This window comes from Chrysochloris asiatica, unplaced genomic scaffold, assembly GCF_000296735.1.
Source record: "Chrysochloris asiatica unplaced genomic scaffold, ChrAsi1.0 scaffold00076, whole genome shotgun sequence".
NCBI classification, from domain to species: Eukaryota; Metazoa; Chordata; class Mammalia; order Afrosoricida; family Chrysochloridae; genus Chrysochloris; species Chrysochloris asiatica.
The window spans coordinates 5,186,604-5,212,982 of NW_006408594.1; the positions used below are offsets into that span (position 1 = coordinate 5,186,604).

The 26,379-nt window shown below is 45.5% G+C and overlaps 1 protein-coding gene and 1 pseudogene across 1 annotated transcript in view; both read right to left on the bottom strand.

The window, feature by feature from the left end:
- CSF2RB (colony stimulating factor 2 receptor, beta, low-affinity (granulocyte-macrophage)) overlaps positions 1 to 11,059 on the bottom strand; it is a 19,966-nt gene extending 8,907 nt beyond the window's left edge. The window contains exons 1-9 of the mRNA XM_006865281.1: positions 10,984 to 11,059; positions 9,936 to 10,059; positions 8,725 to 8,915; positions 4,321 to 4,478; positions 4,070 to 4,238; positions 3,428 to 3,563; positions 3,168 to 3,325; positions 1,126 to 1,265; positions 268 to 430 (exon numbers count right to left, since the gene is read on the bottom strand). Of these exons, the coding sequence (XP_006865343.1) occupies positions 268 to 430; positions 1,126 to 1,265; positions 3,168 to 3,325; positions 3,428 to 3,563; positions 4,070 to 4,238; positions 4,321 to 4,478; positions 8,725 to 8,915; positions 9,936 to 10,059; positions 10,984 to 11,059 (1,315 nt within the window). The remainder of the gene's footprint in view (positions 1 to 267; positions 431 to 1,125; positions 1,266 to 3,167; positions 3,326 to 3,427; positions 3,564 to 4,069; positions 4,239 to 4,320; positions 4,479 to 8,724; positions 8,916 to 9,935; positions 10,060 to 10,983) is intronic.
- Positions 11,060 to 13,745: 2,686 nt separating this feature from the next.
- Positions 13,746 to 26,379, bottom strand: part of LOC102835340 — a 63,650-nt pseudogene continuing 51,016 nt past the window's right edge.

A 26,379-nucleotide genomic window follows, 5' to 3' on the forward strand; every position in this document is an offset into this window, starting at 1 on the left:
TCTCCTCTCGTGTCTCACGACCATGCGAGAGCTGGACTCCACACTGCTGTGTGTCCCTGAGCCCCACATAGGCCCCACCTCCTGGGCTCCCCCCCACTTCTCTCCATGGGACCTGCTGGCCAGCTCTACTCTCTGCCTAAGTAAGGCCCTTTCTGGGTGGGGTTGGCCTTGAGTGTCCAATCTCTGACTCTACATCTCCCCTCCTCTCCCCCTTATCCTGCCTGGCTGGGCCATCCCTGGAGGGGTTGTAGATATACGGACAACTACCTGACTCTGTGTCCCACGAAAGCTCCTCACTCCACTCGCTCCAGATCCCGTTGTAGCCATCAGGTTTGACCTTGGCCCTCACCCTGGCCCAGTACCTGGTGGAGGGCTCTAGAGGGGGCAGGGCCATGCTGTGGGCGTTCACCAGGGGCTGTGTCTTGCTTTCCTGCAGAGGAGAGGTGGTGGACAAGGGCGGGAGTTAAGACCTTAGTCTGGTATGTGGGCTCAGCTCAAGCTCTCCCTTTCCTACCAACTGGCTTGACCTGCTGACTTCAGCTCTCACTGAAGAAGAAAGCTGTATTGTTCTTTGTCTGGGGTGCCCCTACTCAATGCCCTTGGATATTACCCCTTGGATGGGTGACAATGTCAGGACCCCAGGAGCCTCTGAAGTATCTCTGTCTCCCAGCTTCTCTGGGATTGGGGTGGGGGCACTCGGACCCTGAGACATTGGGGTGTTGGAGCCCACACCATTCTCTAATACTCTTTCCCCTTGTTCTGCCTGGGTACGGGGATGACTCTATGGACTCTGGTCTGGGCCAGGCTCTGTCCACGGGCCAGAGGGAAGCCCAAGGTCAGGGCAGAGACTGAGCCACCTGCTCACCGGAAGCCATCTGCTCTCAGTGTTGCCCAGTGGCCACCAGGGCTCTGCAGCTTCTGAAAAATCCTCCCTGCCCCTCTTATAATGCAGGGTCAGCTGTGCTGATTTTGACCAAGTCACATGACCACTGTGAGCCTCAGTTCCTTCATCAAGAGGTGGACGGTGTCCTGCTGACCATACGGGATCCCGACACTGCTTTCCTGGGTAATCCTTATTCCCCAGCCCCTCCCAACACCATGCCCCTCCCTGCCCCGGGTCGTTACCTCCCATGAGACAGTGTCCTTCCTGTACTGAACCTCGAAGGTGTATGCTATGTGACTGAAGTATTGTTTCTGTGCTTCCCAGTGCAAGAAGTAGCTGTCCTCGTTCTTGGTCACGTTGAGGGTTGGCCTGTCTACCTGGACTGGAGGGTAGGAGAGCTTAATCAGGGGCGTATTCCAGCTTCGACCCTCAAATGCAACATTCCCAGCATTCCCTGCTCATCCCTGGTGCTGTTTCCATTGACCTAGGACCCTCCCATCTTGGGGTCTTTGTCCCTCTTTGCTATCTCAAATGAGTTGCCCTTCTTAGGAGGTGTCCAGAGCCTAGGTAATGCTCAATGTTTCATTCTGTTGTACATAGTGTCGCTATGAGTCAGAACTGACTCAGTGGAGCCTGCAACAACAACAAAGTAAACCTAAAACTGCTACTAGCTGGCTTCGCTCGAAGTATGATGACTGTGTTCCAGTTACACACCTGCTCACTCTGTTTGTATTTTTCACTCAATTCTAACAATAGCCTTATGCACTATATTAACTGTATTACTAACTGCTCACATTTTACAGGTGGGGAAACTGAGGCATAGAGCAACTAAGTAACTTGCTCAAGGATGGTAGCTAACAAGGGGGCAAAGTAAAGGTTGGAATTCTAGCAGTGTAACCCCAAAGTCCTTGGCTGAATCGTTTCATTCCTCTGTCTCAGAGTCTCTGGGATTGAGCTTGATTCTGGATTACTCTCCATGGACGAGGTTTAGGGGCACATCTAAAGGCCAAGACCAGCTCCCAGGATTTCAATACACAGCTCTAGCAGGCTTTCAGCAACACCCAGGTGACACTTTTCCCCAACCAAATAGGAAAGGTGTTGTACACTGCACCTCCCTCATGGGTACCAGACCAGCAAGTTGGAAGAGATTTAAAAAGAGAGAGAGAGAGAGAGAGAGAGAGAGAAGGTACATGGGTTCTCACCTTCAGTTCTGGTTCACTTTCTACTAGCTGTGTGACCTTAAGTAAGACACTCAACCACTCTGAGCTTCTGTTTACTTCTCAGGATAAAAAAAAGAGTGATCTCAACTTGTCAACTTCCAAAAACCAAAATCAAACCAAACTGGTTACCATTGAGCCAATCAAAACTCCTATTAAGCGTGTGTGTTTCAGAGTAGAACTGTACCCACTGGGTCTTTAATGGTCATTATCGTTCAGGAGTAGATTGCCTGGCCTTTCTTCTGAGGTACGCTAGGTGGACTCAAACCTCACCTTTGCTGAAGTAACTGAGTACTTACTAGTTACAGGAACTCTGATAACTTTGCAGGGCTTCTGTAAAAATAATGTGAGCTCTGATAATTTGCTGAGGTCTGTTAGTGCCAAGCGTCTGACTGGGTCCTTTCTATATGTTGTGCACGGGTGCTGGCAGTCTATCTCTACTGACGACCCCAGAGAGTAAGTGGTGGATTCAAACCCAGTGACTAAGACTGACTGACACACATTAATGACTGGATGGAAGACCCTTTGGTCATCCTGAATCAATCCTAGAAGGTTCCTTTCTTTGCATTAGGGTTCTTGCTTCATAAGAGGCATCAGGGATATGAACTTGCTAGGGTCTACAGTCAAATAAAATACACTCCCCAGCTCTCGATGGAAGGGGTAAATTATAGACCAATTCTTTAGTAGATTGACAATGTCAATCAAGGGAAGACTTTGGAAATCATCAAGAGAAAAATCCAATCAGGAGCAGAAAGGGAAAGTTTGATGGAAGGGTCAGGAAGGCATGGTCAATAGTTGATACTTCAGTTGAGCTGCAGAGTTGAAGCACAAGGAATGGGGGAAAGGCTTTAAAGAGTGTTCCTGGGGGTCATCAATGCATCTTCTTTCATATTTTTGGTCATTGTTATTGTTGTATTTGTTGCTTCTTTAGAATTTCAAGAAGGCACTAGAATCACTTTTGCAGAAGATTGGTTGCTGCACTGTGTTTCTTTGGAAGCGACAGGCATGAAGACAGAGTCAGGAGAAGCTCTGGAACCACCCACACAGAAGGCTGTGGGCAAACTCACTGTGATTCGAGCTTTTTATAAGCTTCTCCACCATCTTTGGCTGGACAGAGACCGTGTACTGGTCATGGGTCCTGGGATCCAGCACGGGAATCTTGCACCGGTATCGGGTGTAGGTGTTGCTGATATTCTCCTTCAGTACTGGCGAGCACTCCTTCTCCCTGAGGAGCACAGCTGAGGTGAGCGAGGAAACTCCAGAATGATCTCCACGGAGACAAGGAGGTTAGTCAGGACAAGGCCTGGAAGAGAGGACATGTACTCACCCTGCTTCAGGGCTGGGCTTGTAGAAGAGGGTGAAGGGAATGGAGTGAGACACCTCAGACTTGACTTCCCAGGAGCAACTGAGCACATCGATCCCGTTGAAGAGGCACTGCAGGTTCTGAGGCTGGGCCTCATCCCCTGGAAGGAGACATTCCCTGGTTCATTCCCTGCTCTGCCCCTCATTCATTCCTTCTGTTGCTCTGAGTGAGGGTCCCATGGGAGCATCACAAAGCCACAGCATGAGTCATGAGACCAGCCACAGGGTTTAGAGTGGATTCTTTGAACCTTCCTTCTCTTATGTGTGAAATGGGCAATGTGTCTGTGGGTCAGTGCTTTGGGGATTAAACACAATAGTGTTGCTATGTCCTGCACATAGAAGCCTCATTGCAGTTGACTGCAAGGAACATGATTACTATTCTTACTGCAGTTAGTACCAGCCAGGGAGTGGGCAGAAGAGGGACCCAAGACATTCCCCTGCCTCTGCTAAGTTCAGTGGAGATGAGCTTGGCCCAGGGAAGCTATCACCCATCTGGGACACATCAGACTCCTGGAATCCCACAAGTGTGGACTTGGAAAGCCCTTCTGTTCCAAGGTGGTGATCCACCCTCCCAGCTCATGGCTAACCCTGACCTCTGGCCACTGACCTGGCTGTGAATTCCAATTGACCTCAGAACTCCACTCACTGGGTCGTCCCGAGAGCCCTGTGCCCGGGGCCAGCCATGTCCGCACACGAGCTACGTAGCCGCTGTTGGGCACGAGGTGCTCTGGCCCCAGACTGGCCTGAGAGGAATTGGAGTACAGGGTGGTGGCATCCTGTGGGGAAAAAGGGAGCTGGAGGAGGCCAGGCCAGGTCAGGTCCTGCTGGCTCAGGGCAGAGCTGACCACGGTTCCCTACCTCCCAGGAGTCCTGATGTCGCCGGTAGGCCAGCTCAGACTCCAGGTGCCAGTCGGACAGCCAGCTGGTCTGGTTACCCCCAGGGTTCACCTTCCATGTCAGCAGGAAGCGGTCCCCGGCGACACTGACCAGCAGGTCCTGGGGTGCAGGAGGCTGGACTGGAGGGGCAAAAGTAAAGGACAAGTCAGGGGCCAGGGCAAATGCAGGGAGGGCAAGAACTATCATGACCTTTGATGTGGACAGATCAGCTGAGTGACCCTGGACCAGACATCTCACTTCTATGACCTCTCACTTGTGAAACCTATAGGATCAAATGAAAACACGAACGAAGCTGTGCAGATGCACTGCATAGAATTTGTAAGCTCAGTTACAGGTGCTGACATAAACGAAATTGAGCCACAGTTCATTCTGGGATGCCCCACCTCCCCACAATCTGGTCTCTGTGGCCTCCTTCCCAGCAGAGGGCACTGTGGCTCATGTTCCTCCCTCTTCTCGGTCCACTCTTCTCCTTCTCCACCTGCTGACTTTTCTGTGCAGCTTTCAAAGCCCAGGACAAACTCTTCTCCTCTAGATCCCCTTAGCTAACTGCCTCCTCCCGGTCCGAATCCCTTCCTCCTCTTCTTGTCTTATCACAGTGCTGTTAGGTGCCATGGAATTGACTCAGACTCATGATCACCACATTTACAATATACATTGATCAGTTCTGCACCATCTTCAAAATTGTTGGTATCTTTGGGTCCATTTTTTGTAGCCATTTGGAATGCCACAAGGTCTCACCATAGTCCATTGTAAATCTCTTCACCATGGTACTTATCACACCTGACAGTTTATGTGTTTACCCGTCTGCCTCCCAAAGTAGACAAGAAGTTTAGGGAAGCTGGGGGTGTCTCTCTCGGGGCCTGAGAGGTAGCAGGTTACTGAATTTTGTGGGTGACAGTGAATGAATGAATGAATGAGTGACAGACTTCTCATGAAATCATTGTATCAGCTAACCTGTATCTGCTGGGCTACTGGAACACAGAGATTTGCAATGAAATCTGAAGGGGAACAACAGTGTTGACTTGAGCAACATGTGCAAAGTCTGGAGACAGTGAAGGTGTGGCTGCTGAGCACAGTAGAAACTGCTAGAGGGTTTCCCCATGATGGGAGAATAGAGGGGTGCAGGCAGGCAGGAACCTGAATCTGCAGAGGCTTCTGTGTCCTTCAAAGGAATTTAGGGTCCACCCCCAGGCCATGGACAGTCATTTAAGGGGTGTGATGTGATCTGATATTATTGGGAATGGGCACTGTGTACATGTATTAATGAATGATACAGCACCTACCTCTTGAAACACCCAATCTGATTGTTGAGGGGTGACTTTTCAAACACAAAAAATTCAATAACAGTACAGATAAGATGGGTTTTACGCTGTGCGTGGATCCTGGTGTGTTAGAACAAGCTAGAACTAGAGTCTTGCATAATTCCTAGAATCCAGAATGGTGATACAGTGGCCACAAACCATCCCCTTCCAATCCACAGCCAGGACAGGCATCACTAATCGATCACTACTCTCTTAGCCCCTGAGTTCATCCTGGTGTGGAAATCTTCCTCAGCATACAGCTCTAGAAAGCTGCTACCAACAGAATAGACCGGGAACCAAACGTAATCATCTAACCTCAGAAATTAAGTCCAAGTACTTATTTCACTAATGAAGAAACTGATAGAGGAAGTGAAATGTCCCAGATCTTCAAATGTGGGAACCTCAGAGAAGACCGGTGCTAATCTGCCCTGTTCACTTCTCCTCAGGGTCTCCCTGATTCATTGCAAAACTCCGTGGGCTGTATCAGAGCTCCCTATTCAACAGGTGCTCTAGAAGGAAACGCCCATGCTTTTCCCACCCCATTCCTAAGTTGTTCCTGATTCCTCCAGAGTGAAGCCTTTGCTGTTCCCACCGTGGGATGCTGACTAACTTGTTCACCGCTCCCCTAGAAGCTTAAACATGAGTGAAGTAATGCATGAATCACCTCTGTTTTCTTACCATGCTTTGTAAACCCAACCCTAGGTCTCAGAGGCCTGGTGGCACGGTGGTTAAGTGTTCAGCACATAACTGAAAGGTCAATGACTCAAACCTACCAGCTGCTCTGTTAGAGAAAAATGTGACAGTCAGCTTCTGCAAAAATTACAACCTTGGAAACTCTATGGTGCAGGTCTGTCTACTCTGTTCTGTAGGAATTTGATGAATGAGAATCAACTCAAATCACAATGGGTTTTCTCTAGGTCCTTGGGTGGTGCCAATGGTTTGCTCTAATCTGCATCAGTACAAATGTTACTGGTTCAAACCCACCCAGTTATGCTGCGGGAGAAAGACCTGGGGATCTTCTGTTTCAGATTCTATGGAGCAGTGCTCCTCTGTAACACACAATCCTCATGAGTCAGAATCCACTCAACAGATTGCTGTTGAATGGATCCTGGCTCATGATCTCTGAGTGGCACAAGTTTTTTTGCACTTGACCAAAAGTTGGCAGTTCAAACCTACCCAGAGGAGCAGTGGGAGAACGGCCCAGCAACCTGCATTCATAAAGATTATAGCCTGTGGAGCAGTTCTACTCTTAGAGCTGGGGTGACCATGAATGGGAATTGATTCAGTGACAAACCGTCTGAAATTCTTGCTAGGGATTTGTTGTTATTATGTGCCATGGAGTCAGTTCTGATTCATAGCAACCCTGTACAGGGCATCTGAGGCTGTAAATCTTTACAGGAGTAGAAAGTCTCATCTTTCTCCCACCGAACAGCTGGTAGTTTTGAACTGCTGACCATGAGATTACCAGCCCAATGCTACCAGAGCTCCTTTGCCAGGGACTTAGATCACTAATAAATTCCAGCCAGTTCCTCACTTCCCCACCTTTCCAAACTAGCCTACATAGTGCCCATTAGCAGTAATATCTGATCAGATCACTCCTCTTCAATGACCGTCCATGGCTGGGGATGAGCCCTAAAGTCCTTTGAAGGACAAACAGCCTCTCCAGATTCAGGCTCCTGCCTGCCTGCTTCCCTCTCTTCTCCCATTACTGGGCAACACTCTACAGATGATATTCTGCTCAGTAGCCACACCCTCCCTGTCTCTGACATTTGCACATGTTGTTCCTACTCCACACTCTTAAAACTCTTTCCTCTGGGCAGCCTGTCCTGCTATCCCCAGAACTTCTTGCCTTCTTCCCCTCTGCATGGGGCACACACCTGCCCACAGTATGCTAGCTCTCCTTCTATGTCTACCACTTCCCCACCTCTAGCCCGTGCTGTCTGAGCTCTATTCAGGAGGAAAATCTTTCTCATTCACCAAACACGTGTTTGGAAACATTGTTAGAAATTAATTCAGCATGGCCTAACCCAACCAACCCTTCCAGGCAAAAGAGGCAAGGAGCAAAGGCCAGAACCCACTCCCCACTGGATGCCTACAAGGGGCAGCTGGTGGCCCAGTGTTTTGGATCCAGGATGCTAACATCAGACACCAACAGCTGAGTAACCTTGGGCAAGTCTCCACCCTTTCTCAGCCTTAGTTTTGTCATCATTAAAATGGGGTCACAAAATAGCATATGACACCAAGCATAATTTTAAGAATTAGGCCGTGTTCCCTAAAACCTGCATGATTTAAAAAATGGCCCCTGTCATTATTTTAGGCTCATTCTGAGCACACATGTCATCGAATCAATGAGAATGAGAGTGAAGTGTCATTGAAGGTTCCTCTAATATAAATCAAATGTGGCCTCACTGCTTCTATAAAAAGGATCATCACCACCCATCCAAGACCAGGCATCATCTCATGTGTCCCTGAGGGCAGGCAGGGGAACACTGGGGGTCCTTCAAAGGTGCTGAGTCCCATCTCTACATGCAGGAAGCTCTCAGTATGTCTGACAGACCACGCTTACTATTGCCCAGTAGTGGGACTTTGGGAAAATGACCCCACCAGCTGCTCCTTGGTAATTATGAGTTGGAACTGACACAACAGCACTTAACAACAACAAACTTCTCTGGACCTCAGTACAACATCTATAAATGGGTTGTTGCACAAGGTGATGAGACTACACTGATGAATGAGGTTTGCAAGCTGTATGTGATGCTTCTACTTTACTAGGAAGGGAAGGCTTCAGTGCAGGCAGCCAATGGCCTGACAGGTGGTGGGCGTAGCCAGAGCCGGGAGGTGGTCCCTTTATCAAGAGCCTTCTCAAGCTCTTCCTTCTCCAGCGTTTCCATGAGCAGAGACAATGAGGGGACCACAACATCTAACCTCAAGAGACCCAACCCAACCCCAACCCAGTGTCTCCACCCTTTGAAGACCCTGACTCTCTGGTCCACCTCCTGAAGTCAGGCCACCCCTGATGACCACAGTCTAGACAGGACATCAAACCCTGTCCAGGGACCCTCACCATGCTGAGTCAGGGTAACACTGAGCTGGGCTCCCAGTGGTCTGTTTGGCTGGAAGGAGAAGTAGTCATTGAGGCCGAGGGCAAAGTTCTTTTGGTGAATAACACAACTTCTGGGCACACAGGGTGAAGATGGACAGTCTGACCAGGGCTCGTCATCACTGAGCTTACAGGACACTGGCTGTGGATGATCACTACCAGGAGGAGACATGTGTTAATCCAAGGTGAATGAGAATCCTTGTTCACACACACTTACAGACAGGAACCCGTGTGCCTGGGGAGCGGACATTCTGGAGAAGGAGACAGACACTGAACAAGTGAATGAAGTAAGGAGTATGTTAGATTGAGCAAAGGCTGTGAAGAGAGAGCAGGAGAGGGGATAAGAAGGTTGGGAGAATAGTGACAGGGGATGCAATGTAAAAAAAAAAGTGGACAGAAACTTGAAGGAGATGATGGGAAAGGGAAGTTCAGGAAGAGGTAACAACATGTGCAAAGGCCCTGGGGTAGGTCCAGTCTGAAGTATAAGAGGAAGAGACAGCCAGTGTGTGTGAGGCAGAGTATGTGAGTTTGAGGAGCTTCTTTTCTGGGGGTGTCCATGGGCAGTAAGAAGCAGGACACAGGGTGAGGATGACGCTAGGGGCAGGGTCTGAGGACAGTGGAGGACATGAGCTGGAGACATCCAGGGCCAGAAGAGAGAACGTGAATGTGGAGGCAATGGGGGCAGGGGTGGGCGGGGCAGGACAATTCTGCAGGTGGGGTGCAGCCTCCAGGCAGGAGGAGGATCTTCCTGCTTGGAGACTTTTCAGTTTTGTTTCTAATATTTTATGTTTGTTGTTGAGACTGTGCGCCAGCTGAACAGTTTCAATATTACAATTCAATGACATTAATTAATGCCGTGTGTGGTGCAGCCTTTTCTGAGTTGTCCTTGCCCTTCTATCCAGATATTGATTTATCTATACTGGGGCTGGTTTACTCTCATCGACATGCAGGAGACAGGGGATGAGAAAGGGGCAGATTCACAGGTTAAGAAGTCAGGAGACCTTAGAGCCCATACCTCACAAGAGACCAGGGCAGGGGCATCGGGTTCCTCCTCTGGGAACTAGACATCCTAGATAAAGACCTTTGTGTGGATTATTTTATAGTCCTGTCTCCCACCCCCCACCCCCTGATTCTAGGCCTCTCCCCACTCTTCAGGCCCTCCTGGGATCACTCACTTGTTCACTCGGTGGTAAAGGGTCACATTGATGAGCCGCTGGCCAGCCTCAGTGTCTGTCCACCTGCACTTGATGTGACTGTTGTAGTCATTGAAACAGCGCAGGCTTTTAAGGGGGACAGTTTCTGACCAGGGAGAGGAAAACAGATCACCACTGACTGCCATCAGATGTCCCTCAGCACCTCCCTTCCCAGTGCCCCCAGGTGCCCTGTGCTGGGGAGGAGTTCCCATATGCCAGGTAGAAGTAGGGGCCTGGTTGTCAATCAGTCACTTCGGATGATAGCTCATTTTCTGAGCTCTGCTCTGGGGCCCCTAGGGCAGTTCCAGAGTAGGGAGATACATCAGACCCACTGCATGACCTGGAAGGGCACTCCAAACCCAGTCCTAGATTTAGCAGGGCAGAGTCCAAACCCTGGGACCTCCCTCCTTTGGCCCCTCCGGGAAGCTATGAGTGGAGATTCACGCTGTCCCAAGAGCCAGAGGATCTCCCAGCAAGGCCTCCAAGCATCAGGAGGAGGTTGCTGAGGCCAAAGTCAGGGAGAGAATCCAGGCAGAGGACACTGCAGGATCAAAGGCACTAGGGCAGGACCTGGAAGCTACCCAGAGGATGGAGGGTCAGAGGGAAGCCTGGAGCAACCACGTGGAGGCCAGAGCTTCCAAGGCCACACTGAGAACTGAGGGCAGACAGGGGGCATAGCCTGAGGTGACTTTCCCAGGAAACCAGACAAGGAGAGCTGGAGTGTGCAGAGAGAGGGGATGGGCAGCCAGGGAGGAGTAGTGGCTGGTGGCTGTGTGCCATTGAGTCAGTTCCGACTCATAGCGACACTGTACAGGGTTTCCGAGGCTGTAAATCTTTACGGAAGCAGAAAGCCTCATCTTTCTCCCACGGAACAGCTGGTAGTTTTGAACTGCTGCCCTTTGTTTAGGGGAGGAAGATTGAGGGAAGGGAGCTAGGAGGAAGGACAGAGCCACTGTGACTCTGCAGCTTCCTCAGGTCCCTGCAGGGGGCATCTCACCGGCCAGTAGAGAAAGGAAACAATGGGACTCACCTTGGGCTCTTCCCTTGCTGGTTGCCCAGCACAGTGTCAACAGGACAGTGGGGAGCAACCCCTGGACCAGTGCCATCTCCCTGGTCAGCTCTGAATGGTGTGTCCAGGCTGTGGGTAGGGCCTGCCCAGGAATCTTCTGTTCCTATCAGGCTGGTGACCAGGTCTGGCTCATGTCACTGGCTCTTGTGGCTCCTCATTCCAGGACTCTGTCTCTTCAGGAGGTTACAGAAGGAGCTGTCAGCTAAGAGCTGCCCTCCCCTCCTGCAGCCCCAGGGACCCAACTGTGATGGACATGACCCTAGGGTTAGGACCCAGGCTAGCAGACTGGGACTGTCCATTCCCCTTGGGCCTCAGTTCCCTAGTGTGTGACTGTGAGGGACACAGGCTTGATGGCCTCTGAGTCTGGGAGCCCCCACTAGGTCATACAACAGTCATGTGTGCAGTAACTTGCTCTTGGGGACCCCAGGAGGCAGCCTGGCTTTGATCAATTTCCCAAAAACCCCTGCCTACTTCCACTTTGGGGAGTCACTGTACTGGATGTGAGCTACCGATATGACATTACACACACACACAGATAGGAACACTCAGAGCCTGGTGCTCACTCTACCCCCTCTATTTACTGTCATCCTTCCCTCCCCAACCTCAGAAAGCCAGTTCCCTTTTGTCTCCACTCAGCCGGGGATTTCCTTGTTTTCTTGCCCTTAGACCTAGGGAAATACCCAGGACACTGTAACAGAGAGGACCACGACTCCTTTTTGTCCAGCAAGATTGTCTAAACCCACCCAGGATGCACATTTCCCAGGGTAAGTGTGGTCTGGGCTACGCTGAACTCCAATGCAAGCTCTGTAGTTGAATGAACTCTTCAGTGCTCCTTGAACCCCACTTTCTGCATCATAAATGGGCACACATATCTCACACAGATGTTGTGGGAACTCAGTGAGAGGTTGTGGTTGGTCCAGTAAATGCTTGGAAAAGAGGAAGCTTGTTCAGGGCTGGGAAAGAGAATTTGTTCCCTTAAGCATCTAAAGATTGGGTGTGATTGTCAGAGGGCAGGTGTGTGAGAGTCCATGTGGGCTGCGGTGCCTGTCAGTATCTAGCTGAAGAATTCCCAATGAAAACCACTGTATGTAGCCAAAGAGGATTTCATTCCAAAGTCAGTTAAAAGTGTAACACAATTTCAGTCAAAAGCTAGCAAGGGGCTTTCATGGAACTTGTGAGGAAAGTTACTGGGATTTTTTAAAGTAATAAAGATCGACCCAATAGCAAAATGCATTACAAGATGTGGTAAGCAAGACAGTGTGTTGTTGTCACACACACACACAATAAATTTCTATTCAACCCAAGAATTTACTCTATGTTGAATGAAGAATCATGAATTAATAATGGATTTTCAAGAGGAGTAAAATAATTGAATCACAATAGAAGACCTATCATCTTAAATCCCCATCTCACACCACCTTGAAGGTTAGTTTTAAAAAAAAAAGTAATGAGTTAAAACGTATCAAATGTATAAACTATAGAAATGAATATCTTTGATCGGTGCTTAAAAACAGAAATAAGAGAATTAAAGTCTGGCAGATGCTGCTATATAAAAGCAAAAAAAAAAACAAAAAAACAAAAACAAAACAAAAAAACCTCCTTTACTTAATTGTTGTTTTTGTTAAGTGCTGTCAAATTGGTTCTAACTCATAGTGACCCAAATATAGGGCTTCAGAGATGAAAATTTGCAGGGAGCAGAAAGCCTTCTCTTTCTCCCACAGAGTAGCTGGTGGACTCGAACTGCTGACCTTGTGGTTCGCAGTCCAATGCTTATCCTACAGAAAACTATCCACAACATGAAGCAAAGAATAAACTATGAAAGATTATTTGGATTGAAGTTACAGAGATCAGGTATGGAAGTCATGAAGTGGCACTGTGAGTTAATGCACTGGACTGCAAGGTCGGTTTGAACCTCAAGGTCATCAGTTCAAGCTCACCAGTTACTCCTCAGAAACCCTATGCAGGGTCACTATAAAAGATTCATACAAACTGATTAGTCATCAGATAACATGAGTAGAAAATTTACACACGTAGAGAATTCATGTTAGTTACTGACATTTATTGAATGTTTTTCAAGATCCAGGCATTGTTCAAAGGGCTTTTTGGGATTAACAGGAGCACATGTAGGGTACTGGAATGCTCATCTTAAGATGAGGTCATGGTGGCTATGTGCCATGGAGTCGATTCCAACTCATAGCGACCTGTACAGGGTTTCCGAGGCTATAAATCTTTACGGGAGCAGAAAGCTTCATCTTTCTCCCACGGAACAGCTGGTAGTTCGAAGACAAGATTAAAGGCATTTTAGACCTTGCCCAGGATCCCACAGCTAGTAAGGAAGAGGATGGGCCTGAGACCCACAGAAGGTTTGCCTCCAGAGTCTGGGCCCTCAATCACTGCAACAATAAAAGTTGTATCCCCAAGCATCGGTTTCAGACTTGTCTATTCTGGCATATACCTACCCAACAGGCACTCCTACAGATAGGTACAGTCCAGAAGGAACAACAGAAAACTTTTAAACAATTAAATTAGCATCCTCAGGGGATTTTAGTAAAATCATAGCTATTTTAAAGAACAGACTGCTATATAAAACAAAACAAAACAAAACCCCACCAAACCAAATCAAAACAGAGTTCTTGAACTTGGAAGTATGTAATCCATAATTAAAACAAAACCAAAAAAAGTCTCAATGATGGTCCAAATCACTGAATGAACACTACAGACAATCATGAACAGCGGTAGACGTTGAAGACAAGGGATGCTCCTAAAATTCAGAGTAAGTGGACAAAGAGATGGGTAGTCATTGAGGAAAGTTGAGACCTGGTGATGAATTCCAAGGTTCTTACACCCAGCAGCAAAGAGTAGTGAGAATCGACAGCAGGTGTGGTAGACAGTGTCTGCTATCTACCTGCCCCTTTCCTTCTCGGTAATGGAAGTCAAGGTTTTAGCTTGTACTTTGTACTTCCTAGATTCTCTTGATGTGATTAAATGATGTGAGCAGAATCATTGGTTGTACCCTCCAAAAAGGCTGCTTAAAGGGAGTTGCTTCAGGTAGGAGGGGTCCCTTCTGTTTTTCCTCCAGTCTGCAGCGCAGATGTGATGGTTGGAGCACCAGCAGCCATCTTGAACCATAAGGTTACTTTGAAGCCATATGCAAAGATGATGAAACAGGAGAGGAGTTTGGGTCCCCCATGACAGTGAAACAACTACACCAGTCTGAGACTGCCTATCTCTGGACATCTCTTATGTGAGGGAGAAATAAACTTCTATGTTATTTAAGCCACTATTGTTTGGGGATTTTCCATGTTCAGCCAAATAACTACAACTGGAACTAATAGAAGAGAACTTTACAGGACTTGAAAAGAAACAGAGTCCAATAAGTCATAACCAGTCACACACTGGTGACATTTCAGTTCTCCAAGAATAAAAGGGAAATCCTAGAAGCCTCCAGAAGAAAACTGAACAACGACAAACTGGTTACCTTCAATGGAAAAAAAGGTTGGGTAGGCATGGGATTTCTCATGATCGACACTGAACTGTAAATAGATAATGGTTTATAAAATACTGAGAGAAAATATTTTTAAACTTAGAAGCACAACAACAACAAACTGTTCTTTGAAGTGTAAAGGTAAAGAGAAAAAACAAACATAAAAACATTCAAAATACACATGCATTCACAAAAATGCCTACACAAATCTACACATTTTAGATATGTAACTACAAAGAAAAGTTTTCTATTCTGAGAGAAGAGAGAGAGAGAGAAATTATAGGATACATTTCAGGAGGAAAAAATCCGAGAAAGATCCAATACTAGAAAACAGTATTTAGCAAATAAACCAGTAAGACTTGTAGGTAAGTAAAGAGTTTCTACTGCATAAAATAAAAATAAATAGATACATAGTAAAACAATGAAGTCCTGGTGTGGTGCTGTAGGATCAGCATTGGACTGCTAACCATAAGGTTGGTGGTTCAAACCACGAGCTGCTCCTCAAAAACCCTATACAAGATCCCTAAGAGTCAGAACTGACTCAATGGTGCTTAACAACAACAACATATTAACAATATAGAACTAAAACCTAGATGATTTTAATGTGGCGGTAGGTAAGAAGAGAATTGAAAACTTGCTAAGGACCTAGTCTTTTTTGGAAGAGAATATGCTGGAAAAGATGTCTATTAAATACGCAAATTCAAACCTAAGGATGAACTGTTATTAAGTGTGAGGGGTAAGCATGAGGGCAGAAGAACGAAAGAGACAGTGAGTAAGAGTGTGTGAGAGAGAGATCATGAGAAAAAGAAAGGAAAAGAAAGAGGATGAGAGAAAGAAGAAACAAACACTTTCATACTAAAAGACAAAAATCCCCAAGCTCTTGAAGAAATTTAAGGGTAGAAATGAAAGATGAGAATAGAAAAAACAATACAAAAATTCACTCCAGCCAAAAACGATTTCATAGAACAATCTGATAAAGACTTCTAAAATAAGAATACATCATGACCAGTTACAGATTATTCCAGAAATGCAAGAAGGACCATTAGGAATTCTTCATGTAATTGAGAACATTACCAGCTTTATAATTTTTTAAAAAAAGAAGAAAAGAACAAGTTTATCTTGGCAGATGCCACCCCAAATATTTGAAAATACATAAGTCATCCTTGACTAAACAAGAAACTTCTTGGCAGATGAAGAGTTCAAGGAATTCTTATTTCAGTCTACCAGAAATCTGTGATGAATGTCAGAAATGAAATGGAAGCATCAAGACCTGCTCCCTTTCCCCTCATCAAAGGTACAGAAAGAGAAATCACCCACTTCTATATTTTCCAAAGGCCAATTCTTCTCTTAAAGATGATCTGAATTCAATGCAATTTAAATCAAAATTTCAAAAGGACTGGACAAACTGATTCTAAAATCAAAACAAATCAAAGATGGGAGACCTGCTCTATTAATTAATTAGCCCCATGCGGTCTGAGAATATAGCTGTATACAAATGGAACAGAAAAGAGTGAGAAAAAAAATAATCAAGTAGTAATGCGTCAGACTGCAAAGTCGTTTGAACTGCAAGTTCAGTGGTTCAAACTCATCAGCTACTCCTTGGAAACCCTATACAGGGTCGTATGGGTCGGAATCAACTTGACGGCACTTAACAACAACAACAACAATTAGGAACTAGGTGTGGCGCTGTAGGGTAAGCACTGGACTGCAAACTGCAAGGTTGGTGCTGAAATCCACCAGCCGCTCCTTGGAAACCCCATACAGAGTCACTGTGAATCAGAAGGACTCAATAACACATAACTGCAACAATGCCATTTTAGAGTCCTAGTGTGGCTCTGCAGGATAAACACTGGACTGCGAATCAAAAGGATGGCAGTTCAAACCCACCAGCTTCTCCTCAAAAACCCTATGCAGGATTGCTGTGAGTTGGAACCAACTCAAGGACACCTAACAAAAACAACAACAGTGGCATTTTAAATAACTAAGGAAAAGGCTGAACTACATACACAATCAGAGGATAATTTAGGGGGGAAAAAGTGATAACTTTATATGTTACCCAGCCCTCCAAATGCTAGATAGATTAAAGTTCCAAAAGTCAAAACTAAAATAATAAAAGCATTCAAAATATTCCCATAATCTTAGGTGTTGAATGAGATACTAACGGCAGAAAACAGAATGGAAAAAATGACAAACTTGATTACTAAAAACTGAAATATGATACAAGACATTTTGTAAAATAAGAAGTCTCAACCAAATGACAAAATATATTATTACAAAGATCTGGGAAGTAAGCACACACACACAATAGATACATTTCTATCTTACCTAAGAATTTACTCTATGTTGAATGAAGAATCACAAATTAATATGGAATGATGAGATATTCATCACTGATAGGGAAAGAGAGAAAGAAAGATATATATATAGAGAGAGACCTCCATGGTCATCTGTGAGAATATATTTCAGACATATGTTGAATTATTCCATATTGAAATTATTGGTACACTTGATCACTAGAGGACTCCTAGAGTTTTTATGTAAAAGACAAAGAATCCAACAGAAAATGGACCAAGGTCATCTGCACGCTCATTATAAAAGGGATAAACATATAAAAGACACCACACCTGTAATTGGGGAAATGAAAAAGAATCCATAAGCAATGGGACAATGTTTATCTATTGCAATGAAAAAACAGACTGACAATTTCCTGAAAGAGAAACGGGCCATGTTACCCACTACTGGTTGCTGTTGTTAAATTTCACTGATTTGGTTCCAACTCATAGCAACCCTGTGTAGGGGTTCTGAGGAACAGTTGGTGGATTTGAACCACCGATTTTGCAATTAGCAGTCCAGTGCTTATTTTATTATTATAGAATTCTATAATATTTGAATTCTTAATAGAGCAATATCCATGTATTTCTTTGCATAATCCTAAATATGCTCATGAACTCTTCTGAAGTACTGGAAACATAAGCAAAACTGATGAATGAGAAAAAGCAACCTAAAGCTAATAGAAAAGGTAATAGTCATATAAAGATACTAGAAAGTGGGAAAAATGATAGTAAGTCAAAGAAATTAGAATCTGCTTATAAAAAAAATGCAACAAAGTCCTGGACATTTGGAGACAGATATTTGCACACCTGTGACTTGTCTCTAGGGCATGCCTAGTGTCACTCCAAGGCTCGAATACAAATGTGGACCCATAGACACACATAACCTCTACCCCAGAGTAAACACACACACCTGTCCATACCCTGATTCTCCCATCCAACACACCTGGATGCACAACACACATGTAGGTCCCAAGAAAAATAAGTGTGGCATGGCGCTGTAGGATAAGCACTGGACCAAAAGTTCAGTTTAAACTGCAAGTTCGGCTGTTCAAATCTACCAGCTGCTCCTCAGAAACCCTACACAGGATTGATATGCATCGGAAATGACTTGCCAGCATGAAACAATAACACATTAGGAACAGTTCAGGCTAGAGTATGATTGTAAAAGTACATTCTCTGAGGGGAATATGAGGGAGTCTTATTTTTTTAAAGTAGATCTGGGATATGGTCCAAGATTCTGTGTTTCTAACAAGTATATACACACACACACACACACACACACACACACACACTTATATATAGTGCTGCTACCTCAGGACCTATGTGCTCACTCAGTACTACTTGGGTCCCTCACTCTTGTCAGATCTCTGCTTCAGTGCTATCTTCTCAGTAAGGGGGTTTACCCTGGCCACCCAACTTGTCCTCGTGCCCTGATATATCTATCTTTTTCCCTTGATTTTTTTTTTTACCCTTAGGAATTCAGCTTCAACATTTGTGACACTGTAGGATAAACACTGGACTGCTAACTGCAAGGTCGGTAGTTCAAACCCACCAGCCACTCCTTGGAAACCCTATACAAGGTCACCAGGAGTTGGAACTAACTCAATGGCATACAGCAACAACAACAACAACCAAGTGAAGTCCTGGTGTGGTACTGTAGGATAGGCACTGAACAACTAACCACCAGCCACTCCTCAGAAACCCCATACAGAGTCACTATGAATTGGCACTGACCCGATGGCACTTAACAACACCAACAATCAAGGTAAGAATTTTGAGGACAGTTTCTGGCTGAGTTCCCTCAATGCCTTGAATAGTGTCTCAAACTGTGTTAAGTACTCAAAAAATGATTTTGAATGCATATAAAGTTCAGATCTGTATTCTTACTTTCTATAAGCACTCCTGATTCTCATGAAGAAAATTCTTTCTAAGCAAATTAATATTATAGGGAAGTTTCCGAGAACATGATTAAGCAACCTTTGAGACTGTTTTGTGGGAGCCTCCAGTGTTTAAGTAGCTTAGAGCAATGGCTCTCAGAGTGTAATCCAAGACCAGAAGCAATAGGAAAGCTGGGAATGTGTAAAAAATGCACCCCCAGGCTTGGGGAAGCCTTTTGGTGCCCCGTATGTTTTTGGACAAAGGACTGGACTTCCAAAGTGAGCTCCCTGTTACTCTGATCTGTTGTCTGAGCTGAACAAGGGTCCAGGTTCTGCCTTTGGCAGTCTTTCTCTTGGTTCCCTGCACTGCCAAGGACACACCGTTCTCTCTTCCTAACCTCGGGCATCAGGACCCAACAGCACCATGTACAATCCATAGATGAGGACATGAAAACCCAAGGCAAGGTGGGAATAGACTCACCGATCCCAGTGTCTAATGTCAGAGTAAGAGCAGGTGCACACACGCAGTTGTCACCCCCAGGGGTCCTCTCTGTCAGTACAGGCAGACCCCCTTGGTGAGGTGGGTCCCTCTCAAAGCCCTGTGCACCCCACCCAAACCAGAGGATGACATCTGGCTGCCTCCTCCCTTACTGGGCAGAGGCAAAGAAAGACCTGGTCCCTTAACTTCCCAGAGCACACCCCTCCCTAACATGTCCCTTCAGGCTGTCCTTAGCCCCCTTTCCATCCAGAACTCCCTGCACTCCCCACACCTTCTGGCCCTTGAATTCAGACAATACCTCTTGGTGGTGGGCAGCGCTGTCCCTTGTTGGAGTCTCCAGACAGCAGTGCTCCTGCGCCTGCTTCCTATTTATGCTGACGTCGGTTAGGAAACGGAGAAGCAGAAAGAGGAAGCAATGCTGGCGCAGACTAATTTCTGCACCAATGACTCTTCAAAAGCATTACCCAGATTCTTAGAATTGTGGGTCTGACACTGTTTTGTATGCCTTGTTAACATTACACATGATTTTCCTTTTTGTCATAGGAAACAAAACACGTATACATTTTTTGAATGGAAAACTAATTTGCTTTGTAAACTTTCACCCAAACTGCAAGAAAAAGAGACAAATACAAATATAAATAAATAAAATTCCACAAGTTAAACAAAAACCAAAACCATTCTTTCACCCTGCTTTTTCTTCCTGTAAATGCATCCTGGAAGTCTTTTCTGCAAACAGGGACCTCTCCTTCAGGCAGTCTGCTCTGATTATCCCATGCAGAAGAAGAAAGGGACTATAAATAGTGGACTTCTGGTGTGGCGCTGTGGAATCAGGACTGTGAACACAAGGGCGGCAGTTCAAACCCACCAGCTCCTCCTCAGAAACTGTGTACAGGGTCACTATGAATCGGAACCAACTTGATGGCACTTAACAACAAGTTTGCACAGACCAATCCTTAGAAACCCTATAACGGGGTCCCTGTGAGTCAGAACTGACTTAAAGGCACTAAATAATAACAATGACACAATTTTGTATAGGGGTCTTCATATGGTGTTGTAGGATAAGCACAGGACTGCTAATCAAAAGGTTGGCGGTTCAAACCCACCAGCTATTCCTTGGAAGCCCTCATAGGATTGCTATGAGTCAGAATCAACTAGATGGCACTTCACAACAACAACAAATTTGTATAGAATAAACACAGGACTGCAATGTCTGTTTGAACCATGAGGTCTGTGGTTCAAAACTACCAGCCACTCCTAGGAAATAGTATACAGGATTGCTATGAGTCGGAACTGACTCAACGGCACTTAACGACAACAATAAATAGTGGAGCCAGTGAGAGCTCAGATCCAGACACACAGGTTTGACTCCTACTTCTATTTCGTGTGCAAATTACCTATACATAGCTTCTCAAAGCTCAGGTCCCTAACTGCCACTTCCTTAGAAGTATGTGCAAACCCAGAAGGACTCAGGGTCACTATAAGTCAGAACTGATTCGATGGCACTTAACAACAAGTTTGCACCAGCCGATCCTTGGAAACGCTATGAGTCAGAAGCGAATGAGGAAATCATCGAATAATCTCTTTGATATCCCATGCAAGTAAAGTTTTACTAAAGATAATACAGAAACGGCTGCAAGAATACATTGACAGAGAACTTCCAGAGGTTCAAGCCGGATTCAGAAAAGGCCATGGAACGAGGTATACAATTGCTAATGCCTGATGGATGTTGGCTGAAAGCAGAGAGAGAATACCAGAAGGATGTTTACCTTTGCTTTATTGACTATGCAAAGACTTTTTATTATGTGGATCATGACAAGCTATGGACAACATTGCAAAGTATGAGTATTCCGTAACACTGAATTGTGCTCATGAGGAATCTGTACATGGACAAAGATGCAGCTGTTTGAACAGAGCATGAGAATACTGAATGGTTTAAAATTAAGAAAGGTGAAGTGGGACAGAGGCAAATAATGATGCATGCACAACCTTGGAACAACAAGGCTCTGAGATGCAGGGATTGAGGCATGGTTTGAATGGGTAAAAGAGGGGAAATAATGTTAAAATTCTTGGCTGTCTTTTGAATCTTGGTTTCCCTTGCCTACCATTGCAAAATAGACAGTTGAGGGGAGGGGGAGAGGAAGGAATAGCCAGAAACATCACAATAGAAAGCTTGCAATTCAGTCTTCAGCCTATAACTGATTGGAATATCTTAAAGGGGACTAGAACTTGCCCAGTGAAAGAGGCTTCCTGTGGAACCTTTGATTGCATAAGACCATAGGTGGAATACTGAACCCCATCCAGAATTGTCTGAGGTGGGAAATCTCCACTTGAAAGGACAAGCAGATCAGCCTGGAGTGGCTAGAAGAACAGAAGATACTTCTTGAAAGAAAGACCAGCAGGAAAAATAAAAAACAATAAAGGCAGTCTGATTGACTACTATAAGAACAAGCAAGCTGTTCGGCCAGGAGCCATCAAGACAAGCGGTCGGGTCCCCTCAGGTCAAACCACCTTCCAAGACTAAGACTCAAGGGAAATACACGAGCAGGCATGTGGTCTTGCTGCTGACCATGTTAGTCACTGATAAGGGGAAGTGAGGGAAAAACAGCAATGAAGTTGTGAGCTGGGTCTGACCTTGTTCAATAGGCTCTTGTGAACCTGGGTTGAGACCTGGTTGGCCAGCAGTATGTCTGGGGACTCCTGGGTCCAGAGACAGTGACATGGCCAGAGAGGAATAGAGTGGAGAATGAAGCGTCCAGCTGATATGAAGTGAGGGAAGATTCACAAAAACACTCATACTTGCACATAGTACCCACTTGACCTGACTTCAATGGCTGGATGATCAGAACTCGAACTTGACTAGAAGAAGAAAGAATAGGGAAAAAAAGAGTAATCCACTACAGTTGGATGAATTTGACCTCAAAAGAGGGAACTAATCTTTACAGCGAGGATCATTCCCGCCCCGTCGGTACACAGAGTTGACAGGGATGGGCAACTTAGATGATGGCAACCAAAATAGTAGTCTACAAAGGCAAGAAGTGACTGGCTTACAAGTTTTCACAAGGGAGCTTAGGTCCAGAGGGGGCGGGGGAAGGTAGAATCTCCACTGAGTGGTTTCCAATCTGTTAGGATGGGGCTGATGAAAGGAGATGGGGATAGGATTCTTGTGGTACAATAGTGAATAATTGCTATCAGGACTGTGAGGGTCAGAAATGTAAAGGTAGATGTTTTGTAACAAAAGGAGGGGAGTGGTTGATTTTGCAGTCCAGGAGTGGAGGTCCCTGGGACCATCAAGTGAGAAGAGTGGAGTGTGAGACCCTACCCAGAGAAGCAGTAACGCCAGAAATGGAGGCAGAGACAATGACAAGGACAAATGAAACAGCTGGGGACACTAGACTCAGGGAGGACGAGGGGCTGTGTGCTGATGGTCAGGGGGCAGACTTGCCAAGTGTACCCTTTGGTTGTTTGATGATGCATGGAGAGGGTTGTAATCATTGCAATGAAATGAAATACGATAGGATGAATATATAAAGCTGGTGTTCTCCCATGTAAACTATCACATAATTCATAAGAAAAACTAAAAAAGAAGAAGAAGAAGAAGAAAGGTGTACCACAGGGTTGTATTCTTTCACCATACTTATTCAACCTGTATGCTGAGCAAAAATAATCTGAGAAGCTGGGTGATATGAAGAAAAACATGGCATTCAGATTGGAGGAAGACTCATTAACAACCTGCAATATGCAGATGATACAACCTTGCTTGCTGAAAGTGAAAAGGTTTTAAAACATTTAATGATGAAGATCAAACACCACAGCCTTCTATATGGATTGCATCTCAATGTAAAGAAAGCAAAAATACTCATCACTGGACCAATAGACAACATTCTTATCAATGGAGAAAAGATTGAAGTTGTCAAGGACTTTATTCTTCTTGGATTGACCATCAACGCTCATGGAAGCAGCAGTCAAGAAATCAAATGAGGTATTGCATTAGGCAAATCTGCTGCACAAAACCTTTTTAAAGTGTTGAAGAGCAAAGATGTCAGCTTGAGGACTAAGGCGTGCCTGACCCAAGCCATGGTATTTTCAATAACCTCATATGCATGTGAAAGCTGGACAGTGAATAAAGAAGACCATAGAAGAATTGATGCTTTTTGAGTTACGGTGTTGGAGGAGAATATTGAAACTATCCTAGGCTGCCAAAGAACCAACAGATCTGTGTTGGAAGAAGCGCAGCCAGAGTGCTCCTTGGAGGCCAGGATGGCCAAACTTCGTCTCTCATATTTTGGACATATTGTCAGGAGGGACCAGTCACTGGAGAGGGATATTGTGTTTGGTAAGGTGAAGGGTCAGAGAAAAAGAGGAAGACCCCCAGTGAGATGGATTGGCAAAGTGGCAGCATCGATGGGCTCAAGTGTGGCAACAATTGTGAGGTTGGCCTAGGACCGGGCAGTGTTTTGTTCTGTTGTATATAAGGTCGCTATGAGTCAGTACTGACTTGATGGCACCTAACAATAACAACAATGAGTCAGAACCGACTCATGACGCTTACTAACAATAACTGTTGAGGAAATCAATGAGATGCTGCAGGGGAAGATGTTAGCTCAAACTCGGGCCCATGGTAAACCACAGCAAGTGTTCACTGGCATAATTTTGATTTACTTGGGAGTCTCTTTGGCCTGAAACTGTCCTACAGTGTCCTACATTCTCAGTGTCCATTGCTGTCTTCCCCCAATAATGCCTTCAGGGCTGAGCCTAGCTCTGGTTCACATTTCTCTTTCTAGAACCCAGTATACCCAGTATACATCTGCCACAAAGAAGCCCCCAGTTACTGTGCATGAAATGAATGAGTGAAGGGATGGATGGATGAATGAATGAAAGAAAGAAAGAATGAATAACTCCCATGAAGACATCATGGCATGGCAAAGTATTTGGGGTCCTCACATAGGGAGAGCAGTCTAAGAGAGTGCCAAATATCTCAGTCATCAACTGGGCTGCAAGGTCAGTTTCAGCTGCAAGGTCAGTGGTTCAAGATCACCAGCAACTCCTTGGTACCCCTATACAGGGTTGCTATAAGTCAGAACTGGTTTGACGGCACTTAACAACAACAACAACAACAGCATATTACAAAAATAGAGTTCTGGTGTGGTGTTGTAGGATAATCTCTGGAACTCACCAGCCACTCTTTAGAAACCCTACACAGGGTCACTATAAGTTGGAACCAACTTGACTGCAGTTAACAACAACAATAAAATATTACAAAAATGGGGTCCTGGTGTGGCACTATAGGAAAAACACTGGACCACAAGGTAGGTTTGAACCATGAGGTTGGTGGTTCAAACTTACCAGCTACTCCTTGGAAATCCTATACAGGGTCGCTATGTGTTGGAACCAACTCGATGGCACTTAAAAACAACAGCATATTACAAAAAGGAGCCCAAGTGTGGTGCTGTAGGATGTGAACTAGACTGCTAACCACAAGGTCAACTGTTCAAACCCACCAGCCACTCCTCAGAAACCCTATCCAGGGTGGCTATGCATCGGAACAAACATGGCAGCATTTAATAACAACAACGTATAACAACAACAGGAAAATGAATGCAAAAATCCAGGACAAACAAAAGATCTGAATTTTAAATAAAGACAGGATCAGCATCAGCACCATGAAGTGCCAGACTGGAGTCCGAAGCAAAAGGAAAGCTCAGTAATACGTCTCCTGTGTGGAGACCCTGAAAGAAGAGTCTCAGGGATCTAGTTGTAGGTATGGTATCAGGGAGTGGAGGGACCACTAGGCTTCTGTCCTAATTGCTCTCTACTTTCTCCCTGCCGGGAAGAATGGCTGGTATGCCCCGCCTTAGCAGAGGAAGTCCTGTCTGGAGGAAAAGAGCTGTGAGTGCAGGGTCAGGGGTTCTCTGGAAGCCCTGCCTATGAGTAGGACAATCAGGCAGGATGAGAGGAGTCTGAAGTGGAGTAATAGCCCTCCCACTCACTCTGTCCTTCCTGAGTCCCTCTGCTGTGCTGGCCAATGCTGAGGATGTAGGACTCAGGGAGGGGTCATCCAGGCTTGGTCAATAGAGGTCAAGGTGGGGCTTGGCCCATCATTGGAAGTGAACATTAGGATCACTGTTTCAAACTCCAATCTGGTACTCCACGGCACTGATTCTGAGCCTGTCTTTATTTAAAACTCACATCTTTTGTTCATCATAGATTTTACTGGACTGCTAACCACAAGGTCAGTGGTTCAAACCCATCAGCCACTCCTCGGAAATCCTATACGGGGTTTCTGTGAGTCGGATCAGATTTGACATCACTTAACAACAACACATACACACACACACATATATATATATATAACATTGCATTACATTAGACCAACAAGGACACAGTGCTCTCCACACTGGCTGAGGTCCCCCAAGTCTCAGGACATTTCATCTTGTTGCCTCAAGGGAAGGTGGACCTCACATTGCCTACCGAGAGAGTGGAGAAACACACACCAGCTCTCAGGTGGGCAGAGTTGCTCCTCAACCTCCTCACTCCTTGTGTGACAAGGACTCATCAGTGAGGAGATCTGAAAATGTATGCAGTAAAATCACCAAGTTCAAATAATAATGATAATAATAACTAAAGTGTCAATGCTGTCAATGAGAATAAACAAACTACAACAGCCATGGTAACAACAAACAAAGCAAAATAAAAGTAGAAAAGTTTTATCATGTTCTTGAGGGAGTCCCTTAATCAGGGTATGAGTTCTACCAGGGGAGCTTTGGGGATGTCGTTACTCGCAATGTGGTTTTGACAAGAGAGATGGAGAGAATGTGGCTCCAGTCTTGTTCCTGCGAGACTTGCTTTTCTCACCCTAATGAGATGGATTGGCGAAGTGGCAGCAACAATGGGCTCAGCCATAGTGACAATTGTGAGGACTGTTCTGTTGTACATAGGACTGTTCTGTTGTACATAGGACTGTTCTGTTGTACATAGGACTGTTCTGTTGTACATAGGACTGTTCTGTTGTACATAGGGTTGCTATGGTTCAGAACCGACTTGAATAAGTCCTGGTGATGTAGTGGGTTAAGTGTTGGGCTGCTAACTGTTAAGACTGATGGTTCAGCTGCTTTGTAGGATAAAGATGAGGCTGCCTCCTACTGTAAAGATTTAAAGTCTTAGAAA